General features: G+C 40.1%; 1 protein-coding gene across 2 annotated transcripts in view; it reads left to right on the plus strand.

The window, feature by feature from the left end:
* The window catches only part of itfg1 (integrin alpha FG-GAP repeat containing 1), a 123,720-nt gene extending 97,393 nt beyond the window's left edge, over positions 1 to 26,327 (plus strand). For both annotated transcript variants that reach the window (XM_067495018.1, XM_067495017.1), the window contains exons 14-18: positions 186 to 264; positions 13,199 to 13,323; positions 16,810 to 16,892; positions 17,582 to 17,699; positions 25,075 to 26,327. In XM_067495018.1, coding sequence (XP_067351119.1) covers positions 186 to 264; positions 13,199 to 13,323; positions 16,810 to 16,892; positions 17,582 to 17,699; positions 25,075 to 25,134 — 465 coding nt within the window. In that variant the 3' untranslated portion in view covers positions 25,135 to 26,327. The remainder of the gene's footprint in view (positions 1 to 185; positions 265 to 13,198; positions 13,324 to 16,809; positions 16,893 to 17,581; positions 17,700 to 25,074) is intronic.
* Positions 26,328 to 26,723: the final 396 nt, after the last annotated feature.

Here is a 26,723-nt window from a genome sequence, read left to right on the forward strand (position 1 = left end):
AACTAAACTAAAAGAAACTGCTTAGGACCACTTTGTACAAAACATGCCTGTCTGTCTTTCTGCACACTCTGAGTCTTTTTTTCATCCCTGTCCCCTCTCCCCTTTTACTGACAGACAGGTGATGTGAAAATACATTAGCAAAACGTCAACATGTCTCTTTTTGTGTTTGCATGTGTTGGTACAAGCCTTTTGGTGTCAACCAGCCTGGTCCCTATGTTATGTACACCACAGTGGACTCCAATGGCTACCTGAAAAATGCCTCAGGTGAGTACTTCCTTTTCAAAATCTCTTTCAATGATAGGTTCCACTTCTTATTATGAACTAACCACTTCATGATAGGGAATATTCAGACCGGCATTTACTTTTCTCAAAATGTCACTGCCTGAGTCTTTATACATAACTTAACCTCCCAACAGTGACAGCCGTCCTTACTCTGACTTAACACCACAGGGTTTCTTTTTAGAGGACTTTATGAAAGTATATAAGAAGATGAAGAATATTTTCATTTTCATTTTGTTGCTTTCTTTTTACCATATGAGAAAATAGCCTTTATGCCTCAAAGACAAAGACTGAAGCAGCAAGGGCAGCTGAAAGGAAAATAAATCGGTTTGATTAGACTGTAGTCCTCACTCCATGATGCCTCTCCAGGGTGTGTATAGTTCACATTTTCTGTCTACAATGTAATTTTAAGTCTTGTTAGATGGCTAATTACTTAATTCCCTTATATGTCAATAAATGCAGATCTTTCTCACATTTGTAGTTTGTAAAATGCTGTAATAAACTCAATGTAAATATAACATAATTACAGGAAACGTAAAGTTGAACTATAGCTGTTCAGGATTCCTTCCAGGTTTTTCAGCACTCTTAGTCAAATTTAAAGCCAGCACTCCCTGCAGTGTCACTGTTTATATTATACAATTTCCTTAGTTTCTGCAAGGATTTTGGAGGAAAATGCTGTGAAAGTTTGCAAAACACTGGAGGTCTTTTTTTCCTCTGAAGTTTCTTCGACAGTGAAGCAACTCTAAACAAGATGTAGCTTCCTCATTTTCTTCCTTCGGAATTAAGTCCTAAGTAAATCTCTTTCTAGACAGGAATAGTGTGTCGCAATTTAAAAAGCCACAGAAGGCCTTTGAGTATGTTCAGTATGCAGCATGACATGCAGTCCTTTTTATATTTGTGACATGTTTAGACAATTTATACATTTAATAAGATTGAAAACTCTGATGCATGGGACGTAGTAGGACTGGATCGTCAAGAGTGCTAGAAGTAAATTTATTTATTTTTTATATCAACTAGACCAACTTCTTGTATTCTCAAAAAGCAACACCTTATGTTGTTTACCAGTCCTGTCAGCATCTGCCTGTGTACTTTCTGTAATTAGCAGCTGTGATCAGTAGGTTTTGGTCAGCTTTCTGGATTGTTATATCTAACCTACTTGATTATCAGCTTTCCACATGATGAGAACATTGGGGTTTGTTTATCCCTCCACCACCTAAAACTGCTAATAAGGACAGAAAACTTTATAGGTAGAGAGAGATTGCTGCATAGAGACATAAGCTGAGACATTGAGAACAGCAGTGCTGTGCCACATTAGCTACAGTTAACCTAGTTGATATTACGTTGTGGGAAGGACACAGAGCTGGATGAGGACAAGATGCACTGACAGCCTAGGGTCAGGGATATATATAGTCTGGGTGCGTGTGCATTCCTGTGTGCAGCATAATCCCACTTTGTCAGATTCTATTGTTTCATTTATCTGTTGGCACAGTTGGAGTATATACATATTTAAAGAAAGAGTAGCCAGATCACAGTCTAACATCATTATTATTTTACCACGATTAGACAGCCTAAGCTCCTGGCTACAAAAAACAGTGCTAAAACTTGTCTTCCAATGGCTGCAGACTTTACAGACAGCTGCTGTCTGTCCAAACCCAAAAACGCTCAGTGGGCAAAATATTAATACTAGCTGTCCTGTATTTAGTTGTCACAAAGTGTGACGACACACACAGTTTCACTCCTTCTCCAAACACTCTACTGCTTTAAATATGTAGTTAATTGGCCATAAAGAGAAACTGTGGAGTCCGAGAAAGAGCAAGCAAGGACTCCACCTACACCCACTGTGGAGAATATGTTGTGATACAGAATCCCACTAAATGGTGGTGACAATAAATTGTATTCAAATGACATTCAGAAAAAGATCCAGTGATGTTCATCTGCCTTTGGAGTTTTACTAAGAAAATGTGGAAACTTATTTTTAACTTTGGCAGTAAATAAAGAGGCTTATTAATGGAGGTTAGTACACAAGTATCTTTTCCTTGCTTCTGTCCCTAAAGGTTTGTCTGAAATACATTCTTATGTCATCAGTTTTCTACGAGGAGTTTTGACAATAATTTTTGAACCTATCTGTAGGCGGTTGTTTCAAGTTCAACCACTACAGCATTAGTGAGGTTCATCACAGTCAGTGTTACAGTTCAACCAGAAGATGTTGGATCAAGGCTCTGTCAAGTTCTTTGACCCTGAAGAGGAAAAACCATTGAAGCAAGAAACTCCTGGATATCACCATATCATTTTATCTTACAGTACTGTGAATAACATAGTCTACCCCCTCCTGAGCAAACCTAAAATACAAATTAGTATTTATTCGAAGCAAAAATGTGGTGAAATACTAACTAGGCTATATCTAAATTTCTACTATAGTACACTGAGATGAACGTTAAGCCTTTTAGCAGAATATTCAATGGAATGATGAGTCAGAAGTTGAGCAGTTTGGAAGATGGGGATTCTTCATCATAGTAATCATAGGATTCCCAAAAAAAAGAACAGCGTATACTGGTGGCAGTGTGATGGTTTGGAGATCCATTGCTGCTTCAGTAGCAGGGTGACTTACCATAACAGGGAAACATGTATACTACAATGCACCAGAGAATCTTGAAGGAGGCCATCTTTAGTCTGTAACTAAGTCAACCTCAGAAAGGCTCAAAAGTGATAAAATTAAAGATTTGGACTGGCCTAAAAAAAGTGTAGACCTATACTAGCTAATAAATTCAAAGGGTGATTTCTTTTTTGCATTGGCATTTTAGGTATAAGAGGAAAGTGACTTCTTTTTTCGTATTGGCTTTTTTAGGTATAAAACTTAAAATCTCTTCGCTCAGGTTGCCTTGGTTTGAAGCTCTGAAAGAGTTTCGTATGAGATACACAGAAAAGGAGAAGGAATCAGGAGGCGGTTGAATATTTTTTACAACACTGCGTAATACACATGAGGTAACTTTAACAACAGATATTCTTGAGAAGCGGCTTTGTCTGTGCTAAGCATTGCTGAAGCAGGATATGCCAAACTAGTGTGATTAAAGACTACAGACCACTGGTCACATAGTCAAAAATTCTAATTCCATTTATAATAACAATTTATTACATGTGTCCTACATTTCATCAGGATAGAGTCTATCTATGTAGTTCATGCAAAGAGCAAGTGGTCTTGACATCAGGCAGTAGACCTCCTTCTGTAAAGGCTCTGGATCCTAAGATTGTGCCTTTATGTTCTTGGTTTGGTGATCTTTTCACATTAGCATATCCTGGCATATTACACTCTGCCCATTATAATTCCAGTTTCTTTTTCCACTGTGAGGGGAGAGAGCAAGAGTAGGCAAAGGATTTGCCGGCACAACTCCCCAGACCACTCATTTAACAGCAGCAAAGTGCTGCCAGGGAGCAGGCTTTGTGTGTGTGTGTGTGTCTCTGTGTGTGAGACAGAGCGAGAAAGAGTGTGGGGTGATTTAAAGTGTATTTATTCTGTAGCTTGTAGCTCGGGGAACAGCCAGCAAGGCTGCCAGAGATGAGCAATGATGGGGCACACATGCACTCACACACACACTCATCTGGGCCTCTCCACTGGGGCCCAACGATCTTCACTTACCCTTCACCCTCCTGAAAAGGAGAGAGAGCAAAGAGGAAAGGGGAGATTATTAAATGAGAAAGACATGGGCTGAGAAAGTGCAGAATATGAATAGAGTTACTCTGGAAAAGAAGGAGAAAAGCGTGTACAACGGGGGTAGAAGGTAGAAACAGGGGATGTGACTAGATAAAGGAGGATGGAAATAACAAATTTAAGGTTATAAGTGGAAGATAAAGTGAGATGAATGGGGAAAAAACTGAAGAAAGTTGATCAAATGAGACCAGAGGGTCAATATATGATGAGAAGAGAAAATAAAAGAATGTAGAGCGCGGCAGAAGTGAAACATCTTTTATCTGGTTAGATGCCTCAGAGTGACGCACACTGTATATATTGTGCATACTGTATACCCAGGCATATAAAAATTATAATCTCAACCAGTCTGATAAGCAGCAGCGATGAGATTTTGTAGCTATCTATTGCAGTTTTGTGTGTCTGTGCCTGTGTCTGTGTGTATGTATTTGTGTGAAGTGAATCTGTACAGTGTGTGTCTGTGTTTGTGTGCCTTTTGGAATTTGTCTAAATATGCAAATAGTTTTTTTTAGTTTATGTGTACTCTGTATCAATATGTGTTCTGTGTGTGTGGCAGCATAAGTGCACCAGTGCAGGCATGCATACACTGACATCTGTCTCTTTATGACCTTGTGTGTGTTCGAATGTATGTGTGTATGTACCACACAGTGGTGTACTGGCCCCCTTACTAAGCAGGCTGGATGGATGAGCATAGGCTGTGATTCTGACAACACCACACCTCATTATCAACTATCTCCTGCTGAGATAGGAGGACAGAGAGAGACAGGTGGGTTGGTGGAGATGAATAGTTTAAGTTATTCATTAGCAACCTTTTTACTGCTCTCTGTCTCTGTCCCTCTGGTTAAAACAGTAAGATTGTTCTCAACAATCAGAAGTCAAGAGAGTCCGTCGTTTTTTTACACCCATTTTCTCTAAGCGCTTATCCTGTGTAGCGTCGCTGAGGCGCTGGAGCCTATCTCAACTGTCATTGGGCAAGATGCAGGGACAGGACCTGGACAGGTCGCCAGTCAATGTCAGTACCAACACAGAGAAAGACAACCATTCACACTCACATTTACACCTACGAGTAATTTAGAATCAACAATTAAGCTAGCATACATGTTTTTGGACTGTGGGAGGAAACCAGAATACCCAGAGGAAACCCACACACAGCGCTTCTTTGCAAATCCTCTGAAGCTCAGCTCACACCTCTGTTGTCTTGGCTGTGTGGTAAGGATCATTGTCATGTTGGAAGGTACATTTTCGGCGCAGTCTTAGGTCCTGAGCACTGTGGAACAGGTTTGCATTGAGGATATCTCTATACTTCACGCCATTCAGCTTTTCCTCACCCCAGACCAATCTCCCACTTTATATCCGTCCCATTCTTATGAACACAGTATAACAGGTAAGCCAGATAGTGTATACTATTCACACAAAGAATAAATTGTAATAACTCTGGTGTAGTTAGCTGTGTCCTAACAGGGTGCATTTATATGGAGCCAAAGGTTATTGTTCACAAAGAGGGAAGAGAGGGAGGACATTCGAGAGAAAAGTGACAGAAAGAGGGAGGAACAAAGGGAGTACGAAAGAGAAAGAAGTGAGTGCTCACAGGGAGGAGAATCATAACAGGCCTAGATCAATGTGGAGCTCTCTGCAGACTGTCCAATTAGGGTAATGAGTTCAGAGGATTAGCAACAGCTCACTCACACACTCACACAGTGCACAACCTCATTGTACATGCACACACAACCTTTAAAACACATGTTCATCTGCAGCCATTCTTACGCAAACATATCTTGACCTTTTTATTTTTACAGCATTTATTTTAAAGATCCAAAACAAGCCGGATGCAAATTCAAATGGAAAACTGTGTGTGCTGACTTGTGTTGATCTGTACATTCACTTGAAACCATTTGCGTTGCTTTTTGCTGCATCATACTCGTGCCTCAAGCAGAGTTGTACAGGCCAGCCTATTGCACTTGACGTCATACTGATCTATGGCCGCAGCATACCCCTGTTCGCATAGACTTCAGCAGGTCAAAAGAGAGTGGTACCCGATAGTCACCTTGTATATGGAAGATGGGCTTAAAACATACAGGGAAAACTCACAATATGGGAAAAAGACAGGTGAGTAGATGTATGAGAGAATTGAATAGGGCTGGATGGAGAGAAAATGAGTGTGCAGAGGACAGAGCTGAAAGCCGGGAGTAGAGCTCCAGAGAGAAAGAGAGACTGGTAAAAATGAAGGTGGAACAAAAGAGAAACATAGGAAGAAAGAGTGTGAATAAATCAGAGCACGAACAAGAAATGAATTATAGGAGTGGAAGGGAGAAGAACAAGTGGAGAGGTAAAGCTCCACAGAGACATGGAGAATTACTATTGATCAGGCTTAGCATGATTTTTATTTTCTTTGTTTTCCACTTCCCTGTCTCTGTCTTCTGGCTCTTTTATCTCCTGTTTTATTTCTTCTACAATCCTCCTCTCACTTTCATCTACCACGTTTCTCTTTCATTTCTCACTCTCACTCTAATACCTCTACTTTTCTGCAGGTTTCACACATCTCAAATTGCCAAAAGACTCAACAACATAAAGGATGTGTCTCTCTCTAAACATCCTTGGATTGTCTTGATGTATGCTATTACATTGTAACAGTACAACAAATGTAAAGATATCAAATTCTATCTATATTAGTTTATTTGTCCCAATTCATATTGCCAAGAGACCACAATCATGAGTTTGACCATGTTTGATCAATGGTTATCTGTTGAAATGAACTGATCATGGAGACTTAATATAGTTCCAGACACTAGGAGCTAACAGCCACAGCCCTGTTGAGTTGTGCTTTATTCACACAATATTTTTTGAAGGTAGTTTACAAGGCTGTACAAGTGAATAAAACAGTTCTCATTTCATGCTAAGTCCTGCTTTTCTCAATGGCAACCAATGGATCAGAATACCCTTGTTGAGCTATTTGAAGCTACATGAGTCATGTGACCCGCCATTATTTTTTGACCTCTCACTGTAGTCAGTCTTCTACGATATCTCTCCGGCTCTGACGGTTCCCAGTGGGCTTTCAATTCCAACTGGAAACACTTTTGGTTGGTTCATGCCGTTGGTTCCATTTGGCTGAATCACTTCTCCAATTGTGCTTAAGAATAGTATTTCTGGTTCTATTCCAAGAAAATGCTCAAAGATGAGGTCAGGTACTTGTATGCGCAAGTGCACAGCCCATTATTCTCTAAAGGATCTCTATTAAAACTCAAGAATACAAACATTCAGTCTTCCATTTAAAAGAAGCCCTAGAACTTTCCTGTGAAACATTTATTTCAGTTTCAATTTGTCTTATCTTTTGGTTTGTTTTTTCCTATCCGTTGTCATTTTCTTCTATTACTTCATTAATTCAAGCTTCGCTGGTCCTGTATCTCTAAATCAGAAAGGAAAAATGAAGGTGAATGAGGCGATCCACTGAATGCTTGCCTCATGGACTAAGGACACAGAATTTGACAGCACTTTATTTGTTGTGAAAGTGATGTTTCTGTTTTTAGTAAGGGCAAACTAGATTGATGATGTCTTTGTCTGTTCACACACACCCACACATTTGGTTTTATTACTGAATGGGGTCTTTCTATTGACTTACATTTAGTTTGGAGTCTTACGCTTACCGTAACCATAACCAGCACTAAACCAACCCTAACTCTACCCTTATCCATAGGTTACATCTCATCACTCAGTAAAATTAAATTCTAGATCACATACTGGTCCCAACGAGAAAACATGCTTGCTCTTACTGGTGAGTATGTAAAATAACTTTGGGCCCCAAATTTCAGTTTCAGGTGTCAGTATGCATCAGTGCTATAGTGTATAGTGTTATCGTATATAGTATAGTGTATAGTGTAATTATAAAGCCCTTTGGCATTTATTAGCCTGTCAACGTGCACACACCCATTGACACCGTTTTCCTTTACAAATCAAATCCCAGATCTTGAAACCATTGTTTGGACACTGAAGGGGGCTCTCCAGCCAGGCTGTCTGTGTACATACTGTATGCATTGTGTATGTGCATGTGCTCTTCTATCCCTTATTGCTCCACCCACTATCTGTGCAATTTGCTCCTTTTATCACTATCAGGGGAGCAAATGGTTTCTATAGCGACAGGCAGTAGGATTTTTTTTCTTACAGTTTTGAAGCCCCGGGGAATGAGATGTATGCGAGTTTGTGAGCGTGTGTGCATTTACTCTTAGCTGATTAATTTTATGACCATATTTTCTTTATTGATGTATCACTAGGGTCACAATATTAGTAGATTTCTCATTGTCTTAATTCCCACACACTACTCACACGCTTAAATTAAAAAGTTTCAGGCTAATGTTATATTGGCACTCTGCATGGCTGCCTAGGGGTGCTAAAAACTCCAGCTAAGATAGGCTTTTTTTTTTTTTAGGATGAATGTCATAAGACTTCAGCAGATGGACACACACTTACATTAACACGTTGTAGCTCCCTAAGAGGCATTTGTTTCCTTTCTTTTTTTGTCTTTCAGTAATGTTTCTCTTATTGCCTTTTAATGCCCCGAGGAAGTAATGGGTATGAAAAATTTGTATTGCTCAATATCAGGGACAGAGTTGATATTGTGAAAGTCTGGTAGTCTTACTATATATGTATATACATTTTTTTTGTCCTTTCGGCTTATCCTGTGAGTTCAGGGTCGCCACAGCGGATCATTGTCCGTATGTTGATTTGGCAGTTTTTATGGCAGATGCCCTTCCTGACGCAGCCGATATTGGGCTTGGACCGGCACTGCACAGCTGGGGATGGGAATGGGCTGTTGGGGGTTCAGTGTCTTGCCCAGAGACACTTCGACATATAGCCGTGATCGTACCACTGACCCTGTGGTCTGTGGACGACTGCCTTTACCAACTGAGCTACAGCTGCCCCCACCATTCTGACTATAAAATGAGGGAATAATGTGAAGAAGAAAAAGGATACACATAAAAACAACTATAAAACTCTGTTGTTTTTTGTTTGTCCTTTCAGCTTATCCTGTGAGTTCAGGGTCGCCACAGCGGATCATTGTCCGCATGTTGATTTGGCACAGTTTTTACGCTGGATGCCCTTCCTAATGCAACCCTCCCCAATTTCTACCGGGCTAACTATAAAACACTGTAAATAATTAAAATGAAATCAATATACCTTAAATTCAGATCGACTGTGTTCACAATCATTTGATCTGTGTACAGAATGGGGAATTAGTTTAAGTCTAGAAAGCTAATTTCCTGAGTGAGTAGCACACAGAAGTGGACATATACAGGCATGTTAATACCATTAGCAGAACCATAGAGCTAGTTCACATGTAACTAAAAGTTTCCAGAATTGTGCTCAGGATGCTGTAACATTCAGTTTTTAAAAGCAAAGGTATATTTCTCACAGAGACAGTCAAATCTGAGTCAACAACAGTGGGAGCCATAATATGTGTAGTGGGTTCCCTTGTTTGTATTATTGGCTGGTCTTTGGAAACCGAACTCCTAACCTATTGGTTGTGATGCATATCGTACCTACATAAGTGTGTGTGTGTGAACATCTGTGTGTACTTTTTCTGACACACACACAAACACATCAAGGCTGACTGCTTATGCTTCTTTAATTCTGCTTTCTGTTCTAAGAGATGGTTTGTAGGCTGTCAGTCACATGTGTTTAGTGGAATTCCCTGCCAAGGCCTCCACTGTCTTTGCTATAGAGAGCTGGAGTAGAGACACACTAACACACACTCTGTCACATACACACAAAACCCACACACACTGAAATACAATGTTCTGCATAATACCCTTTGCCAGCCTCCGCATGTTGTGAAATGGCTTTGCTCCACCCATGGCCACATTTTCCAGCCAGTCTACACAGAGACACACACACACACACACACAGCACTCAGCAGACGCTAAGCCAGGCTCCCTGCCTGCAACGTAACCCTGCTTGATCCTTCATCATACACACACGGACACACACACAGACCCCCTCCACCCTGCTGAGTGGCCGAGTGCAAACCATCCACCTCTTGCCTACTGACAGGGAACAGCGTTCAGTAAAAAACATCAAACAAGACTGACTTAAATGTCCGATCCCCTCAAAAATCCTATTCTGTCAAGCCCGATCACAGAGTTCTGTGTGCAGCTCTGAGAGCTTGTGGACTGATTTAAAAAGTCTTCCCCTTCTGGATCTACCTGAGAGTAACACTTCATAGCACACTGTCTGGCATTTGATTATGGGAGACCACCAACAGCAAGCAGTGGCATTACCATAAATGTCACTTCATGGTTCGAAGGATTTGGGGTATTCATAGGTGAGACATGTTGTTGTAGGTTTGGTCAGAATAAGCATCAAAGATAAAACTAGCATGGTAACGTTGGCATATTAGCACCATCCAATTAAAATACAACCAAAGCAAACAGAAATGGAAGCACACTGAAATATAATCATAGCACTAGAAATAAGATGTATGCATTATTTGTTGATCTCTTTCTGTCTGGACCAAAGTTGTGCACTGACCAACATTACAATGCCGAGAGCCATGTCACTGACGTAGCTAATAACCTATGCTAATTGTCATTCTGATTTTGTATCTCTCCCTCTTCTCATCTCAGATCCTTTACTGCAGAACACACATTTCTACGTTACTAATCTGGTACCCACTCACTCTTTCTCTTACACACACTCATGCACACACATACACCTTTCAGTAAATGTCACACACCCCAGGATTCATCTTCAATGTCTGTTAGAAGCCAAGGCTTTGTACTACCCTGGAAAAGTCAATGTCCATGAAACCCTGCCCTACTCTTCCTGGAAACAGACAATATTTCTGTCTCTCTTCGCTTCTGTCTTTGCTATCTGTAGCATGCGATTAAGGAAATTATGCTGCCTCTTCACAACACCACAACCCAGCATTAATAAGCTAGTAAAACAGAATACATACATGAAGAAATGAAGAGAGATGACTAATAAATAGCTTTTTATTTTGGTGAAAAGTGCTATTCAGGGCTCACATCGACTAGAGTCAGTACATGTACCCCACAGCATTCCTGAGAGGGCTTTGTTGCACTATACAATAGCCACACCAGTAGAGGCTTTAATTGAGTTAATCACTCACTGTCGTTAATTTGGTTGATCCATTTTTTACTCTATGTGAGGTGTTCCCAATTTAATATGAAAGACCATTAAATAAGAAAATATGTGAGTTGAACTGACCTGCCCCAGGTTCAGGAACTAGAAATCCTTTTTTTTTTTGTTTTTTTTTTTAAGTGTACTCCACCTAGGCACAGATTAAAGAAAATGGAGAGAAAGGTGGAAGAGAGAGGGGAAAGCAATGCTGTTGTGCTCCTCTTGGCCTGCAATACGCAGTCCATCCACATTAGTTCTGATCACTGACTGCCTCTGGGCTATTTCTCTCCCTTCTTCCATCCTTCTCTTTCTCCCTCCCTCTCTTTGTTTACCACGTAGAGATTGATTTATGTCAGCTGCACTTGGCAGAGTTGGGTGGTGTGGGCGAGATACAGCAACTGAAGGGGTGAGAGAGTGAGATAGAGAGAAGCGAGAGTGAGGAGAAGGGAAAAAAAAAAAGCAAAACAAGTAAGGCCAAATGGAAGTGATGGAGAGAGAGCTGAGCACAGAGAAGGAAACAGGAGACCAAGGGCTAGATGAGTATAGTATGTACAGAGGGAGAGGAGGAGGAAGGCATATCGGTGAGGAGAAAGAGAGCGGTGTTGGACTTTGTCTCACTCTGATTTGTATTTTTTATGATACTTCTTCATGTCAGGACACAAGGTCTCATGCTGCCATCCTTGTGGTTCCGCTGCTCCTGGTGTGTCTTTCCCACTGATTTCTCTATTACTTGTACCCTTTACTGTTATCACCGACAGTCATGGTCAGCAAAGGTTAGATTTGAACTCATTACATTCAATAAAACTTTAATGATCCATTGGGGAAAGGAAGGGCCATTGCAGCGGCAGTTTTGTAAGATCACTGAACGAAATGAAGGTCATGTTGATAGTTCAATCAGTTGTAATAAGCAGATAATGATAAATGACAATTTGTAATGTTTAAGGGCTGCCTTGTTTACTGGAGGTTTTCAAAAGGCAGCAAAACTTTTAATGTTTAATGAATCATATAAATAAGAAGCTATATTAAACATTTATGAAGAAAAATCACCAAATTACATTTTCTGGGATTGTATTGATATTAATATTAAGTAGACAATGCAGGCAAAATGTAAAACTTTGTGCACTTTATACAACAGAGATGGGGAATATAAATCATACAACTTAGGCAGAGCTGTTTGACTGTGCAGCAAGACAGTGTGTATCTTGGGCCTAAAATATTCAAATTGTGATGTAATTAGTGACAGAGTTTGTTCAATCCTGCAAGCTGTTGCTTTTCTTATCGTAAGGGATTCCACTGAATGTGCTGTTGGTCATGGACAGCTCAGTCAGTGGTCAGCTCAAGCATTGCATATATCAAAATATGGCAAGCAAATGACAAGTGCAAGAGCATGACCAGCATCAGCAATTACAAATTTGTGATGTATTAAACTTGAGGAAGTGTTGATAATTGAGAATCTAAATGTGTTGGACCCTTTCTTGTTTCTTGTGGATAACTATAGATGATTCCTTATGAGAAGGTTTTAACATTCTTTCCCAGCATTTTCAGGATAAAAAAACTATAGTTCAGAAAACTGAGTAACCGGCACAAGCTTGAAAAAGTATTGTCACCTCTCAGTGAGCATTAGAAAAAAATCACACAAACCAGTGCACTGAATATAAAACAAGCCTTTCTGTTAAAAAAAAAAATAATGCAGTTCAAACCTATCCATAGCCCAGGAGTCTGCAGCTACCTGATAATGGCTCTAGAGGAGAGTTCAGAGGATCACTGCATGTATTACAATTCATTCTGAGGTGTAGGACTTTCAGCAAAAAAAAAATAGAAAATGCCAAACCTATTCACATTTGTGAAGTCAGCATGATTCATGAATCTGTATAACAAATTTTAAGGTGGAACCCATCCAACATTTTTTAAAATGTTGAAAAAAGTCTGAACCAAAGCCAGTACATCAATAGAGCAATCCTTAGAGCAGCTATTATAGATAAAAAATTAAAAGGAAAAAACAGCTCGTTAGTATTTGGTTACAGCAGTGTGTGCGAAAAGAATACAACACTACAAATTGTCTTTTCTTTCTCTTCCCTCCTGCAGCTGGGCAGCTGAGCCAGTCCGCTCACTTCTCCCTCCAGCTGCCCTACACCGTGCTGGGCCTCGGACGCAGTGCCAACTTCCTGGACCATCTTTTTGTCGGCATCCCCCGGCAGCCTGGAGAGATGGTAAAGAAATATGAGCGGGTTATATTACCCGGACAGTTCACAGCACCCCCGCAGAATAGCTACAGGCTACAATCTCACACAATATTTAAAGGAGATTATTTTAGAGAAGCATGTTCATGCTTGGAGCAGGCTGAGAACAGGATGGACCGGTGCTGAAACAGCATTTTTAAGAACATATACACTGCCACTCTTGTGATAGATGAACATAACATAATGCATGTCATGTGTTTCTGAGACATGAGACAAAAAAGGCAGGAGGAGATGAGTAAACACAGCCTCGTGATTGACAATGTTAAGAACCAGAAAAACATCCCAAAACAAACATCCAGCGATGGACTAATTTGTGGTCAAAGCATTTCAAGCTATTCAGATGTTTTAAATTCTTGCAATTTTCCTTCCGCTCGGGCTTTATTTCATAATAGACGGGATGTAACACATTTCTTCTAAGGATTATGAGACTTGTTTTAAAGGTGTTTTCTGAATATTTAGGGAAAACATTTCCTTCCTTATCAAATTAGAAATGCTGAATAGTGTCTCTCTAATCTTGTTTCAACATTTTCAATGCTCCGTTGAGGTTGTGTATTTTATTTTTTTCCGGCGGTGCAACAAAATATGTGATAACTGGTGTTTATATCAGTTGTCAGATAATGAGATGTTTGGGGTGGCACATAACAAGAGCATAGGAAAATCCTGTAATCACCAATCTTTTTCTTTTCTTTAACTATGTGTGGAATGAAGATGTATTGTCACACTGAGAACAATTAAAACCTACACAATGCGAATCAGTTCTTCACTTTCTCCAATTTTCTCCAGGAAGTCTTTCCTTTGCTTGTGTATTAATGGATCCTCTTAATTCTCGTAATGGCAAACTGCTTGTATTTTATTTCTGTTAAATTATTTTAGTAGTTTCACTTGTTTGACTTGGAAGACTGCTTTTTTATACTCGCTTTGCACGTCCTGTAAACAGGGTGATAGCTGTCACTTCTAAAGAAACCTATATGCAGAAACGTATGATTAAAGACAGGAAGAATGGCGTGAACTTTAAATTTCTGACACAGACAGTTGCTTTGTGGTAGTTAGATTCCACATCATCCTTATAACATATGGGATGAGTGACCTGCAGAAATAATCAAGCTGCACCAGCTCCCCACTGGGACATAAAACTCCTGCTTTTACTTTGAGCTTCAAACACATCTTTAGAGGACGTATGAATGACTCAACCGATGCAGCCTGTGTATGCTCCCTCTCATTCTACAAGCTAGCGTTATATTAACATAGTAAATAATGAATAGGTTTTATGGTTTTAATCTATTAGTCTGCCACATTTCTTTACTACACTACCTCAAATGTCAGTGCTGTCAGTTAAGCACTGACTATCTCCTCATTCTTCTCCATGTCTGCATTCTCTCTTTCTCACGTTGTGCTTGTCACACCGAGTATTAGGCACGACAGGGCCCTTTTCATTTTTTTTTTTTTTTACCCTCCCATGTGGTACTGAGGTCTTTGTCAAGCAGCTGATTAGAATTTCAGATGGCTCAGTCCACGACAGCTCAGAAGCTGTAGTGCACCACGAATACTCATCTCAAACAAGCTGCTGTGTTGTCCCCTTTCCAAACACTTTTTCATGCAAAGAAATGTAATTTTTTTTCCCTCCTCCTCGCACATTCGTTCTACAAAGTGAATTAATGAATGCCTAAAAATGCAGCCCATTATGCCAAGTAGATTTTTTCCCCAGAGGAAATGTGGAGTGGAATAACTCCATCAAATCTACCTGTAATGAGGAGGAGAAGCTGTGGTAAGCTCTTTAGGAAGGAGGGAGATGGTTTAGAAGTCCTGACTGTTTCACCACACTGCTCAGGCAGGTTTGGATCTTTCTGTTTGTCAACTCTCTTGATCTATCTTGCTCTCATTTTTGTTTTCGTTCCCTCTCGGTCTTTATTTCTGTCCTGCTTCCATTCTCTCGCTGTCTTCCCTGCTGTGCCCTTTACAGCTTTCTCCTCCACAGTGAGAGTTACTGCCTGCTGTTTCACAGAAGGAGAGGTTTTGTAAAATCTACTTGGATATCTTCCATCTTCTGTCCAATCATTCCTCTCTTTTCTTCATCTTTTTCTGTGAGCCTCTCTCCTCCTGTTCACTTATCTTCCACCCAGGAGATTCCCTTTGCTGCTCAAAGTGGTTTACTTCACTAATCAGTCCCCTACTTGTCACTCTCACTCTTTCTCTGTCTCCCTCACCCTCCATCTCTCTATCTGTTTCTCTCGCTTTCTTATGGTGTGCCAGTTTCCCTGGCTTTGAACCAGTGTCTCTCTTTCTCTCTCAAGACTTGGGAACACTTTTCACTTCCAAACAGCCAGATCGGATCTGCTCCCAGGCAGCAGTAGTGGAGGACGATTCTCTCCAGCTCTGCTCCCCCGCCAGTTGCCGCACCGGCAGCAGCGCTTTCCAAGAGCTAAGCGACCATGGCTGGCGGCGAGAATGTGCTCGTTATGTAAAAAGCACTGCCGTTCTTACGCGCTTATTCAAAATAGCTGCTAGATGTGGTTCCTTTCAATTGATGAAGAACAGAGAGCCACATTTAAAGAGCAGTATCACTTCCACATTGTGCCACATGTAGAAATGGAAATGTTCATTCCTCCCAGCTACAAGCACGATTGCAGCTTTTACAGCATTCATGTTATGACCTTTCCTCACCTTTTAGTGTCTGAACTCTGAGCTGTAATGCACCTGGGCACAGCCTTGCATGCCTGAGCAGGTGAAAAAAATAAGACACACATCAGACCTTTTAGAAAGAGATGTAAAAGAAGGCTCGCCGAAACCTAGGGTGATCAAAGCAGTGTTGTATGCAGATGTTAAATACAGTCTGTGTTCGTCTTAATCAGATGCTATCACTGGGTGTACAGCCTTAGGCAGTCAACAATGAAACTCGAACTTGAAGTCAAACTGCTGTCAAACACAGCGCTGCCAGAAAGTGTTTTCAAACTCACAACAGTTCAAGTTGTGATGCTTAACTCTGTCAGTCACTGCCTGACTGTTGTTTTTTTACCTGTTAGTTGACTGCAGAAAGAGAAATTGGATGAAAACAAAGGATTAACAATATGCAGCCTACTGGACATGTGAGATCTAATTAGGGAACAGTCCTGCTGACCAGGTCGAGACTGCTGAGAAATTGAGATTATAACTTGTTCTGGAATCACTCACAAACATAAAAATACACACTTACATACACACACCAGGAAAACGATTAGAGTAATATATTTCAAGTAGCAGGTTGTCCGTGCCTTAAACACACTGCTTAAAATAGCCACTCTATTGAAGCCAAAGAAAACCATGGGACCCTATTACTCTGCCCCTGAGGACTTAACATACATTTTGTGTGTGTCTGTATGTGTGCGTCTCTAATGGAAATCCGAATATGTTCATGATTATTACCATGTTCAGTATGTGTGTGTGTACATACCCATTTCATATGTTTTTCTTTGTTTTCAGGACATAAGGAAGCAGGAGTGGACGGCCATCATCCCCAACTCTCAGCTCATCGTCATCCCCTTCCCTCACAATAAACCTCGCAGGTACATAAACACTTTCACTCGTAGATTTAACACGGTAAGCAGTGTACTTCACTGGGAGACCTAATGTTGCTATGGATACCATTCAAGGCTTTAGATAGCTCAGCTGATGCCACTTAATAACAAATTCACGTTAACATTACCTGAACCAGATACAATGCGATGCCCAGATGTGACTTTCCCTCACACACACACACACACTCACCTCGCAGCATGTGTTCCCATGTTATTATGAGATTGTTCGCATGTAGCCCAAACCCCAGGAGGAGCTCCAGATGGCTATTCAACACAGACAAACACGTGCACCCTTCTCTCTATAGCCACACAACGCCTGTCTACTCACCAGGGTTGCTAGACTTTCCAGACAGAGACAGGCACTGTGAGGAAGATCACATCTAACTTGAAATACCAGGTGCCCTGATAATCTTCACACTTGAAGCTTGCTAGTTAATGTATTTCGAGTTACTAAATTCAACATATCTACTGTAAGTACCTCAATTGCCAGATATACATAAAAGTTATTGGAAACCAGGAAGAGAGCAGGGCTTCATTCTTTTTATTTGACGCAGGAGTACAATAACTTCTAGTGTGTACCATTTAGTAATTATATTGTTTTTGCGTCAGGTACAAATATGATAATATGAAATCAGAATTTATATTCTCTTTCTCCCTCTCTCTTTCTCTCTCTCTAGTTGGAGTGCTAAGTTATACCTGACTCCTAGCAACAGCGTGTTGCTGACGGCCATCGCACTGATCGGAGTATGTGTCTTCATCCTTGTCATTATTGGCATCCTCCACTGGCAAGAGAAGGTCAGGACACACAGACACACGTACAAATGCGTAGTTAATGTTGGCTTCTTCCTGGTGATTTACTGCTTGTGTGTGGGTGGTTGGGTGGGTGGGTGTGTCTGCCTGTGTGTCTTTCTGAATGAGAGAGCAGATTGGTCACAACCAGCAGCAGATGGGCCCCACTGTCCCTGTCCTGTAGTCCTCTAGCCTCCCACTGAGACACACATACACTCTATTGCTCTCTCTCTCGCTCTCTCTCTCCCTGGGCCACAACCTGGAAGGACGTTCAGCTGTAATTGCCTGCTTCTGTCCTTTCAGCATGGCGGATCTGCTTTTCATTACTGTTGTAAATATGGCCTCCAGGGAGTCGATATGTGTTTTCACGTGTGTTTTGTTTATCATCTTCTCCCGGTCCAAGTGCTGTTTGAGTCACACACACGCAGTTCAGCCACAGCAAAAGGTCCCCTCAACATATCGTCATTAAGGCCAAAGACACAAACATTATGAACACTGATTCACATTGAACAACTTCTGTTTTGTTTCTGTTGTATTTTGTTTGTGGGGTTTTTGTCTTGTCTACTCACACTGTGGTAACGCTGTCTGCTGGACTGGGCAGTGCAGTATGTTGTTGGCATCATCACCAAGCCATCTGCTATGTACGTTTGTGCACTTAACATGTGCCTGCATGTGTATGTGTCTACACTCAGGATGGCATTTGTGCATGGTTACACAAGCAGAAGCACTTAAATTGCCCTCTTTTTGGGGAAACGTGGGTGGGAGCATCAGTTTCATCTGAATGGATGCTGCATATAAAAATAACGTGGCTGTTGCCTGAACCAAAAATCAAGATACAACTTAGCAGGCTCAGGTGGATAGGAGGAGATATGTGTGTGTGGGTGAAGGCTGTTTGGAGTCTTCTGAAGGTAGTGAGAGGAAGTAAGGGTAGAATTTTAACAAGAAATTCAATTGTTCTTGTGGGGCAGCAGTACATTTGTCTTAAAATAACATCTGGCTGAGCACTCCAAGTAATCCATTATTTTTCTGTTTGTCCACTACTCCTCCAGCAGTAGAAAAACTCTTCGTGTACAAGTTCCTACAAGCTTCTCACACCTGGATTTGTGCTATTTAATCTCTTCTTGTTGGCAAATCCTCTCAAGCTCCATCCGCTCCACAGATGTTCTATGAGGATTTAGGACGGAACCTTGTCCCAAAGCCACTCCAGCATTGTCTTGGCTGTTTGCTTTGGGTCATTGTCCAACTGAAATGTAACCCTTCCCCCTCGGTCTGGTCCCCTGCAGCAAGTTCTGTTTTGCTGCATTTCTCCTTCCCTCAATTGACCCTACTGTCCTAGATGCTGAGGTGCACCACCGTAGCATGATGCATCACTGTAGGGATGCTGTTAGCTGCTGATGAGCGATAGTGCTTCCCAGATTTAGTGCTAGCAGACTAAAAGATTAAGCCGCGGACACCAAAACTACAGTATCTTTTTCCAGTTGTTATTTACAACATGGTCACTTTGCGTGTGTCTAAAGTTAATCATTTCTAGCCATAAATTACAACAGTCTAATAGTCATAATAAACTGTTCTTCAGGAGTACTCTGCCCAGATTCCCTATACTATTGTCTCCATTCATCTGGAGCCTTATGAACAGACAAATTTACAGTACTGTGTTCAGACTGACAACATTGGACAGGAATATTTGGCCTCAATAACTAAAGAACACATTTTGACCAACAAACTAATGTGGTGTAACCTCCTGCACCATTTAGGAAATTAAGATTGAGTGTGAATCCTTTAGAGCAGTAGCTAATGTCCGACCTCATGTCTAATTTTCTCCAGCCTCTTTTATGGAGGGGCATCCAGTAAGGTCAGGGCGAGCCCACTGATTGACATTTGGCATTTTTGTGTTTGCACTGCTGCCTCTGGTATTTGCTCTTCTAATAACAAAGTCAGGTAGAGGGCAGAGGGCCAGGGCAAAGATGTGCTGTCCTGCCTAACAAGCTAAAAGGTTTTACACAGCTCCTGTGAACTTGTGTGCAAAAAATATTAGCAAGGGTATTGGTGAATAATAAACAGAACTAGAAAAGGCAATTTCCGAGGAAATTATGTGCCAATGCTGTTAAGATGCAGGAGGGATGCTGATCACTCAGAAGCTGACGAGTTGACAGGTTTGCATGTTCAAATCTGCAAGCCCGGTTGCAAAAGACGAAGAGATACAGAAGAGAGATACATTTTTACAAAAGGAGAGAGAAACAGGATGACAAAAAGAAGCAGAAAAAAAAAACAAATAAAACAGTTACAGGAAAAGCTAAAATAGCTAAAGTTAAAAGAAGTAGAAAGGAACAAAGGAAGAGGTTAATTAGAAAAAAGTAGACATTAAAAGTTGTAAAAAAACAAAGGAAGAAAATAAGTAAGAAGTCGAGGTTAAAAAAAAAAGACATTTAATTGAGTTAATATTACCAAGAGTTCACCACAGGTAAACAAAACAGGTAACACAATTCTTTTATTTTGAAAGTGTGTTTCCTGTAGGTCAGTAATGTGTGTTTCTGGTAGAACCGGGGCGTGTTACTTTAGCTAAATGTCATTTAAAATGTATATCACAACACTTTAATAAAGAGATTTATTTTGAATGCTTATATAATGGGGCGGGCGTAGCTTAGTTGGTAAGGCAGTCGACCATGGTCAGTGGTTCGATCCCCGCTACATGTCAAAGTGTCCTTGGGCAAGACACTAAACCCCAAGTTGCTCCCGGTGGGTCAGGTGAGCACCTTGCATGGCAGCCTCCGCCATCGGTGTGTGAGTGTGTGTGTGAATGGGTGAATGGGAATCAGCATTGAAAAGTGCTTTGGATAAAAGTGCTATATAAGCGACTATTTACCATTTACCATGTCTTACACCAGAACTCAGTGGTTAGAACTCTGTGTTAGAATCTGGACGTATTACTGCAGGTAGACTAAAACCACAAACTCATTTTACCATTTAAATGCAAAAAAACTCTTTTTAAGTATCAAAAGGCCACATGAGTGTGTTTCCTCTGGTGGTTGTGTGTGTTTTTCCACTGCAGGTAGACTGAATCCACTAACTCAGTTTACTGTGTAAATGCCACTGTAGGTAGACATTTACATTTAGCCATTTAGCAGAGACTTTTATCCAATGCGGCTTACAAGTGAGGTACAAGGCAGCAAAAATCTAAGTCAAGGTCCTATCAGAAGAAGTGTTTCCTTTTCATGAGATGCAAGTGCAGGAAAGAGCAGAGAGGAAGTTTTTTTTTGAAAAAGGGCTTTAAAAGGCTTTAGAAATAGCACTCGCTAAACCTACGTTGATTTATTTTGTTGTGTTGTTTGTGCGTGTGTTTTTCTCCCCATTTGTGATTTGAGGAGAATTTCTGGACTTCGTTATAATACGAAGTTTCAGATGGCACTCTCTTCTTTTCTTGCCACTTATAAGAATAACGGTAAGTGCTGTCACTATGAGGGTTCCATTTCCTGAAAAATCACAAAAATACCTACTTTTTAATGTATTATTTGTTTATAAAAGATTAAAGGTGACTAAAGAAAAGAAAAAAAAAAATTTAAAAAGTTGATAAAAATGGAAGCTTAGAAGTTAGAGATGTGTGATGTCACCCACTCTAGCTGCACCAACATGCAATACACACTAATGGAGAAGTTGTAAAATCACCAAAAAGTACCTCAAGCTAAAACTACCATCACTCAAAAAGTATAAAAGATGCTAAGAAGCTGATCAACAGAAAAAAATTGTCTAGACTCGTTTAAACTTTAAGTGAAGCTCATTCATTTTCTATAGAAAGATAAAGTGACTGAAGTGAAAAGTAATAGCAGGGACGTCCTCAAGAAGACACACGTTTTGAAGGTTGAATGAAGTTTCTATGACAAACCGTTGAGAAGTATATATCGTCGCGAGCGGTGTTGCACAGCTCTCCCACTAAATATCCATGGGAAGAGAAAATATGAGGTAGACGTAAACTTTAAAATATATGTATAAACATAAGAAATGAATCAGAATGTAATCAGTCTTCATGCAGGACTTCATCTGGACCTGGGTTAATTAGTTAATGATAGAGCACAGTGAGATTGCATTATGCTTCACTGTAGCTTCCACCTGGTTTCAGTCCCAGACGCCACTGCATCATTAAAGCCTGTAGATGATGATTCAGAAGTCTGGATGACTATTTGGTGGGATCCTCTGGGTGCCTGATTAATCCAAACGTCATCCACAATCTAGTCCTGTGGGTCAGGTATTGAAAGAAGAGAACATCACATCAATCCATCTGCTCTTTAAAAATGTTGCTGTTAAAAAAAACCCGAAAGCATCAAGCAGTCGTAAGAAGATGCTGTCATTTTATTTGAAACTCAAAGTGAAAAAGGCATCTGGCCTTTTTTGTGTGTGTGGAAACTAGTCAACATCAGGGGACAAAATGTCTTTCAAAATGTACTGAGCTTGGGTTCTGACCTTTTCATAAAAATATATCAGCTACCTTACAGCGACATATAGACAAAGTTTTGACTGAATGAAAAGTGACCTGTTTCTTTCAGGTATAAAAAAAAAGGAAGCTTATATTTTACCATCCTCAATTCACCTCTGAGGTAACAGATCTACGGTAAATGTCTGACTGCACAGATAATAAGGGATCTTTTTTCTCGTGCTCAGCTTTTGTTAGATCGTGACCTCTGAAAAGGAGTCATTACATGCTTGACTGCTTTTAATACTGGGCCCCTTCAAACTCACAGTTTACTTTAGTATTAAATGATGTCTGTCCTTTTCTTGTTCAAAGCTAAAATGTTCCCTTTAAAGTGATATTCCGCACAAAATCAATTACTTTGAGTATTAAGCCTGTATTCACTGATGGCCTGAAAGTTATTTTCATCAAATAACATACTACTGTGAAGTACTGGCACATTATATCCACTACAAACAAACAAAAGAATTGTACTGTGTTTTACTGTACTGTGGTTAACAGTTACAGAAACATAGTTGAAAATGTTATTGTCAAATGAACCCAGTAATATTACAGTGGCAGTTATAGATAATTAATATCTAAAACTGGTAGTGAGGCTGCCAAATATTACTGTCATGCTGCATTCATAACTACTTGTGTTGTGATGACATTTAGCATTTGTTTAATCATTTTTAAAAAATGGAAAAAGGTTAATAAAAAGTTGGATAGCCATCACATTGGCACCCGCCTCTTTATGACATTAGAATCATATCAGATTGCTTGTTGGGATAGTCGGGATAGTTTGTTTGTGACGTACTAAACTGGGTTTGCTGAAAGCTGTAAACTAGTTTTTGCAGCCATCGTTCAGCCTGTGTGAGCTTTGTCTTTCAGTTTGCTCTGTTCACAAAGCAGTAACCTTCATTTGCTCAGTAAAAACAGTACACAACATTTACTTGCTGAAAGTACACAATAGCTTTCGTGGGTTTATAAAGTGTCCTCTTGTCTGTGGAGGACAATGTCAGCTGTCACTTCACAGAACTACATAAAAATTGTGACTGTGAGCTACTGTAAAGGTTTTTCCTCACTGCAGCAAAAACAGGTGGAGCATGTCTAAGTGTTTTTATGGTGTTTGTAAGGTGGTTAAATATTACAGTATTTTTTCCATGTTTGCCTACATTTTTCCACTGTTTTTTGAGTGTGAAAACAAAAAGAATGTGCTATGTTGAGAGTTTGCAGAGGCTACATTTTTTTTCCTCATTGATGCACTGTAATTAAATATTAAAAGGTTAACTTCCCCACCAGACGTCTAACTGAACACTTGGTATCTATCCTCAGGTGTTTGCTCAACAAATTTAATAATCACATCACAAAGTTCACCATCTTTAAACTTTTGCTTCTTTCTTTCTTCTTCTTTTTTTAAATAGTTTAATTTAATTAACTTTAACTTTTAACTAATAGTTGCTGTTATTGTTCCACAAATGAGCAGGACCTAAATATTGTTAATGGTCTGCTCTTATATAGTGCTTTCCTACCTAATCAGACAAAGCACTTTACAATGTTTCATTCACACACACATACATACAGACAGACACACACACCAGGAACACCTTGAGGCTCAGTGTCTTGCCTTTTGACATATGCATAGGAGATCTCATGGTCAAATCTATGATTGACACACAACTGCTCTTAATTCCTGAGCCACAGCTGCCTCTAAATACACTAATATGGGTCCATTTAATTAAGCTGGGTGAGCAGGTTTAATCAGTAAATATTATTGTGAGACTGGCCTGACATAACAGTGTCAGTTTGGACCCGATCCAACTGAAATGGAAGGCTAAATTGTAAATTGCAGATTTCATGTCCAAATTCTGGCTGTTTTCTCAGCTTGTGGTTTACAAATAATGAAGTGTACCGAGCAAATATACACTGATATACACACTAAGGTTAATTTTGGCTGATTCAGTTTTGATTTTCATTTGGTTTAAATATTAGTCTGAACTGAAGAAATTCGGATCTGAGGCTGCAGCTGTCACCATCTTTGATCTGTATAGTTCCCATGGTTACAGGTGTTCTTGTCTATCACAAAGTTAGCAGCAAAGGTTCTGTTTATCTGTTCATAGAAGTGTTCAATAGTTCTCACACACGCACAAACACACACACACACACACAATGTCCATGTCAGTCTGCATTGCAGTATTATTAACGGGCCACGCAGTCCCAAACTCTGGCTTTGTAAATAGAGCCAGACACTCACTGTTGTTGCTGCTCAGTGGTCATTATTGTAGCTGCCCGTACTCTGTACTGTATTCACATATATATGTTCACTAGCATGCTGATCACTCCTGATGATCATCAGGTGAGCAGCAAAAATATAGGTCACCATTAATGCAAAACTGCTCCTTAACCAATGAGGGACAAATTGAATAACTGATCGCTAACATTATTCTTACACTTGCTCCTTAAAAACCAAAACAAATGAAAGCCAAGTAAAAGTAGTAGTAGTGTTCATATCCAGAACCAGGAGTCTTACGTTCACATTAGCTCACTATCAGCTGTTCAGTGGGATTCGGAATGAATTTATTCATCAGTTTGTTACTTTTTAGCTAACATGACGCTGAGACATTATTAAATATGCTATAATAAATATGCCATAGGTCAAGCAGCTAAACAGCTAAATAAGAGATATGTTTTGGCAGCAGATACGAAAAATGTGGGACTTTCAGGTTCCCATAGTTAATTTGTCCATCTTTGTTAATTAATTGTATTTTTTAAATAGTTCTTTCTTTTGTTTGAGTCTCCCTCGTACTCATTAAGAATGCTGTCCTAGCACACACAGATGATGTTAGAGCCTAATCCATTAATGATACATCTTTTGTATTCATCGCTGCAGATCAAGATGTCGAAAACTTAACTGTGTGTGTTTCTGTGCGTTTTCTTCAGAAAGCAGACGATCGAGAGAAGAGACAAGAAGCCCATCGTTTCCATTTCGATGCCATGTGAAGACAGAAAACTGCATCCTGGGAGAACCTCATCTGCTGTTCCCCTCCCGTACCCTCCAGCACACCCACACACACACACACACACACACACTCACACGCACACACTCACACACATTTTTACTCAATCTAATTTCAAGGGCCAATAAAAGGATCCTCATTTGCCCCCAAAACGTTTCTTTTTGATAATTTCTGGTCCTCAAGTTAGATGTGAAATATTTATGTCCCATTTCATTTATTCATTCCAGTGTTAGAAGTACAGCAGCTGCAACAAGGCCGTGGAGACACACAGAAATCCTAATGGAGATCACTCACAAGTGTAAAGCAGGGACGTCTTCAGACTAACTGTAGTCAGCAGCATTATTCATGAGTGGTGTGATTTTTGAGTATTGTGACAAAATGAGACAGATTTCTGCTGAAATTGCCAACAGCTTACCACAAATGTATAATCACTTTATCTTTGTTCACTGGAAGAGAAGCACCTTTGACACCAAGACATGTTACTTGAAATGTGTGTGTATGTTACACTCCGCTGTCTTTTTCTAGTTGGTCCAACTCTGGTCTTTTTCACTTTACTGTGATACTGTAAAAAGATTGTTCACGTTTCATTACATGTGTAAATAAAGTGAATTGAGTTTTGTAATATTAATCTCAGCTGACCACTGCAGAAGCAACAGTTGAAATGTGAACAAAAAAAAAAAAGATTCCAAACAACATAATGCTCCTGTGCAACATTTTTCAGCTACCACTCTCACTGGACATGATGAATGGTGTTGAGGTTTGCTGAGTGCAAATTCATCTTTCTCTCACTTGATCCTATCATAGTGCATGATGGGAGTTCCCCCCCCCTCCCAAAAAACAGTTTCTGTGTTGCATCATGCAAATGTCTAACGCATTAAACTGATTGTCCTGCTGCATAAGGCATGGTTTACTCTGGCTTGGTTAAGATGCCGTTTTTATTTACTTTCCCTTGGCTTTTTAAAGGCAATCAAGCCAATGGCTCTGGTGTGTTCTAATATGTATTTTACCAGGATGAGCTCATGCCTTGTCAAGTGATTTGCACTTTTTTAACTAATGATTAACTGTGGGTGTTGTCTAATTTATTTTGTTTGGTGGATTTGATTTGCAAATGAATGTTCACGCTACAAAATGTGTTTACTTACTGAGGTTGAGAATAAAGGTTTCCTGTTTCAATCAGCTATGGGTTGGTTCATTTTTGGATTATTAGACTTCCATTTGTTTTTCATGTTCCACTCTCCTTCGAGCTGCTTGTGAAATAAATAGATATCACTTAGCAGATTTCTTCACTCCAAAACTCCCTGTTACGAGCATCTTTTGTTTGTTTTGTAGTTGGGAAGCTGGAGGGAAATTTACTCTCTGAATAATTGTCTTTATACGCTCTGATTATCTAAATTTGTGGTGAGTGAAGCAGCAGTGAAATTAAACTGCCTTTAATTTTCCAGAGGACCCCTGGAGACTCCTTTGAGCCCCCCTCTGGGCTCAGCACCCCACTTTAGGAGCCACCCTGCTAAATAATGCATGGAGAGAGTAAACTTTCTCTGCATGGTAAATGAGATGGTGATTGTCAAGCTT

This window comes from Channa argus, chromosome 2 (genome assembly GCF_033026475.1).
Source record: "Channa argus isolate prfri chromosome 2, Channa argus male v1.0, whole genome shotgun sequence".
Taxonomy (NCBI): domain Eukaryota; kingdom Metazoa; phylum Chordata; class Actinopteri; order Anabantiformes; family Channidae; genus Channa; species Channa argus.